This window comes from Poecilia formosa, unplaced genomic scaffold, assembly GCF_000485575.1.
Source record: "Poecilia formosa unplaced genomic scaffold, Poecilia_formosa-5.1.2 Scaffold1064, whole genome shotgun sequence".
NCBI classification, from domain to species: domain Eukaryota; kingdom Metazoa; phylum Chordata; class Actinopteri; order Cyprinodontiformes; family Poeciliidae; genus Poecilia; species Poecilia formosa.
In genome coordinates, this window is record NW_006801003.1 from 33,985 (window position 1) to 38,270 (window position 4,286).

At 38.5% G+C, this 4,286-nt stretch overlaps 1 protein-coding gene across 2 annotated transcripts in view; it reads right to left on the reverse strand.

Moving 5' to 3' along the window:
* hhipl1 (HHIP-like 1) overlaps positions 1–4,286 on the reverse strand; it is a 29,428-nt gene that overhangs the window by 22,447 nt on the left and 2,695 nt on the right. For both annotated transcript variants that reach the window (XM_016667406.1, XM_007544265.2), the window contains exons 2-4: positions 1,830–2,476; positions 1,595–1,738; positions 1,192–1,520 (exon numbers count right to left, since the gene is read on the reverse strand). In XM_016667406.1, coding sequence (XP_016522892.1) covers positions 1,192–1,520; positions 1,595–1,738; positions 1,830–2,476 — 1,120 coding nt within the window. The remainder of the gene's footprint in view (positions 1–1,191; positions 1,521–1,594; positions 1,739–1,829; positions 2,477–4,286) is intronic.

The following is a 4,286-nucleotide window of genomic DNA, read 5'->3' on the forward strand; positions in this document are numbered from 1 at the left end:
CTAACCCACCCCATCCTGGTTCATAGTTCTGACGTTTAACCTTTACCCTGCTAAATGAGTCCTATTGAGCCTGAGGCGGCGCTTTGGGTCTTCTGGTCATTTCTTTGAGCATCATGCTCTGACGTCGGGCTGAACTGGCGGGGATGTTTTCCTCTCCACAGATGGTCTGGAGACTGTTTTTGTTGTGGCTAATCTAATTTCTAGTCTCATGACTGTTAGTCAAATCAAGATGATTGCTGTTGCACATTTAAAAACATAAACCGTAGCATAATGTTTTGATCTGTGCAGCAGATCAAAATGCTGCACAGCTAAAGTAATAAAAGAACATGAAACATAGATTGTTATGTTGGTCTTTGGTTTCTAAAGTCTCATGACTGAAATTTATGGTTTATGTTGCGTCTTTATTTCAACTATGCTTCTGCTTTGCCAGCTGGAGTATATGTCCAGAGTTGCAGCTTTTAAAAAACAGAATCTCAGTTTGTTTTGAACATATTGCCACACCTCTTCTGTGTTTTCAGTATAGAACATGTGAAGTGTGGAAGTCAAAGCTGAAACTCTGTCAGAACAAACCTGTCAGAGCTTTTCACACCAACATTTTCTGGGTACATTAATTTTTCCTTAACGGTTTCCAATGATTCATAAATTGATCAGAATATTCTGGCTCATTTCTGATCTCAATCTGAACTTTGACCTGCTGATGGAGATCTCTCCAAGAACTGGAACACCAGAGGATATTAGACCAGCAAGTCATTCCAATAATTATTTACATTAGGAGAGGAAACTACATCACGTTGTATGTGACAGAGCAGAAGCAAGATTTTAAGACCATCCATGGTTTAACTTTTCATATCATTATAAGTGTTAGCATGACTAGCACAATTAATACAGCATTGTGTGTATATTAACCTGGAGTTTTGTGTGCACTTTGGTCAAAATAAGAGTTTTGGATAATGACTTATTGCTTTTTGAGTTTTTGTAGATATGTTGAAGTCTATTTTCAACATGGACTTCACACTGAGCTTGTTGAAAAGCACATCAACAGCTGCAAATATTTTTTTCTGCTGTTGAATGGAGAGTCAGTTTGACTCAATTTGCAGCTGCATTAGAGAGTTAAACATTTTTATAGCTTATCTAATCCATCCTGCCAACAGTGCAGATATATCTGAAAGCAGGGTAATGTAGCATTCTTACTTAGTGAGCTGTTGGTGCACAGCTTCTTATCATAGCAGGAGAATCCCTCTTTCGCTCTCCAGCCATAGTTACAACCTTTCTCGATGATGTCAACTTCTTCATACTTGTTCTGGCCGACATCGCCGCAGAAGATCCGACTCTTCCCCTCTTTAGTATGTGGATCTCCCCGGTCCACCGAGCACCTCCACATGTTACGGACGCCGTAAGCGTACACCTCTGGGCGCGCACCAGGCTCGTGGATGAATGGGTTGTCTGAGGGGATTCTGTACAGCGGACCTTTATCATTGTTGTCCACATCAATTCGAAGAACTTTACCCAATAGGGCAGACCTGGAACATTTACAGAGTTACACTTTACAAACTTTAGCTTTAAGCATGGCTTCATTGCACCATTGTGTACTTGCTTGTTCTGGGCATTCCCATGCTTTCCAAATGGATCTCCTGCCATTCCACCGTCTCCTGTGAAAATGTACAGGTAGCCATCATCTCCGAAGAGCAGCATCCCTCCATTATGATTGGATGCTGGCTCATCAATCTCCAGAATTACCCTTTAGAGAAACAGTTCAGTAATACTTTTATTCTGTAAACATTAAAATTCAGATGTTTTCCACTCTGGAGTGCAGGTCAGTCCATACCTACCGTTCTGACGTGTGGTCCACCAGATTCATGTCATTGGTTGACACCTTGAACTCGCTTATCCTTATTCTCTCATCAAAGCCAACCTCCACTGAGTAGTACACATACAGTTTGCCATTGTATTTGTATTTGGGATGAAATGTGATTCCAAGGAAGCCCCTCTCATCTCCCTCCCATGATGATGTCAGCACCGCCTTGGTGATGTTCAGAAATGGCTTCTCCAGCTTGGATCGGTCAGGGAGGTAAGTCCACACCAGTCCCACCTGCTCTGCAACAAAGAACCGATGCGTACCGTCATTGGCATGAACCATAGCCAGTGGGTTCCTCAAACCATTTGCCACCTCTTCCAGACATAGTTGCAGACAACCATCAGAATCTTTCTGAACCCTGCCCAGGTTCTGGTTCAGCTTATGATTGCTGAGTAGGTGAGGATAACAATAATCAGCATCATCCAGCTCTAGAAGCTTGCAGAAACGATTCTGATCATCTTTGGCCTGATTTAAAGGTGTGTAATCTGACAGGAATGGGATGATTGAGCGGCACTGGTTCCAGAACTGGGAGCAGTAGTCGGGGCAGAGTCCTGGGATGGTCCGGAGCGGGGTGCTGGGATCCTCAGCATCAAATAGGTGAGCTGCGAACGGTGAACACTCCTGAGATCAAAAGATGGAGAAAACTGATTAAATCAGGGATGATTAATAAAGGTTAAAAAAAAAATCAGATCACATATGATCCGATTGGTCCGAATGTTCCTAACAGAAGCCGTCAGTACCAGACCGCAGTATTACTGCTGCTTTCTAGAGGTTATAGAGTAGAATGGGAAGCAGATCCTTTAATCATCAAATGCTTTTGAAAGCATTCAAAAAATATCTTGAATGTGTTCCAAACAATTCAATCACACAAACATTTCCATTGATCCTAGTTATTAAACAGTGTAAATAACCTTATTAGTATTTTTGTTTCCTCGTGTAACTAAGTAGTAGTTGTTTTGCAGCTGACACTTTTATTTTGAAAGGGCTTGAAAAGGCAAGGTGGTAACGTGAAGCGCACAGGTCGGAGTGAAAAGGAGATAATTAAGGAGTAGTTCAAATTAAGGTGTAGACAATCAGTTAGTTGGCACTTGTTGAGGGAACAAGGTGAGTGTTTTGATGTGTAAATAAAAGTGTAGTTCTCTATTGGGTGTGACGGTTGTGTTTTGCCACTAGATGGTGCTAATATTTGGTTAACTTTCAACAGTTGAGATACATTGTATTTTATTGTATGATGCAGGAATCTTGGAGTTTAATAAATGTATTGTGAAACAATTATAGCACATAAGACAAGGATTCAAATGTTAAGGAAAAGGTTAGAACAACACCATTTGAGTAACTAATGGTATTTTATTTTTATATTTTGTAGCTCTTACGGCGTGTTCACATACAAAGGCTGTTGAATAAAGAATTGTGAAACATCAGTTTGAGAGACCATCTTTTCAACTGGGATGCTACAAACAGTGCATTAGGTTCACTTAATTATTCGAATTATATTAAGTTTTTGGGTAACACTTTATGTGAAGGGGGTGAATAAGACTGTCATGCCACTGTTAACATGACATAACACCTGTCATGAACATCACTAAGTCTTCATGAATATTTATGACTGTTGTCATAAAGTGTCATTCGGTAAATAATGACACTTAATACAAAGTTGACATTTTTCAAAATGTTGTCGTTATGACAACTTATTTACCAAGACATTATGATCTGACATAAATTTGTCATAATAGCAGTCATAATGATTTAATTATTACACTAGCAAAAGCTTTAATATTTATTATTAATATTTCCACTCCCTGAAATAAAGCAAAACAAGTAGGACAAGCAATAAAGATTTCATTAAGCTTTATTACACTAGAGATGACATCTTTATAGCTGCTGCTACTTGTTTCACTTTACTTGAGGTAAGAGATGATATTAATGACACTGTAATAACACTTAATGACATTCATAACTGATGCTATGTGTTCCACTTTAGCTGATGTAAAAAAATTGTTAATGACTGTTATTAAATCATTTCACAGTGTAGCAGAGTTAATTTTATTTTTCTTATTTTTCTTTATGAACCTTCTCAAAACTAATTTTCTTTGAATTGACATGTCTGTTATATATTATTTCTGTTTTATTTTTGCTTTCATTTTTGGTTCCTAGGGTGTAAAAAGCCATCCTCATCTATGAATATTTGTTTTCCTTTTTTTTTAATTGTAAAAAACGAAGGATTTTCTTATTTTCTTACTTCCTGTTTTTGCGTTAAATCCTGTGTGTTCCCACTGCCCAAACTGCGCTGGGGAGAGGTCAGTGTACAGAGTTGTCTTTCATTTGTGTATTAACATATTGAAAATGTTCTAAAAAATATGTTGTAAACTCAACTAACCCTAACCCTAACCCTAACCCGGTGGACATAAATACAGTAAAGTAATATTCTAAT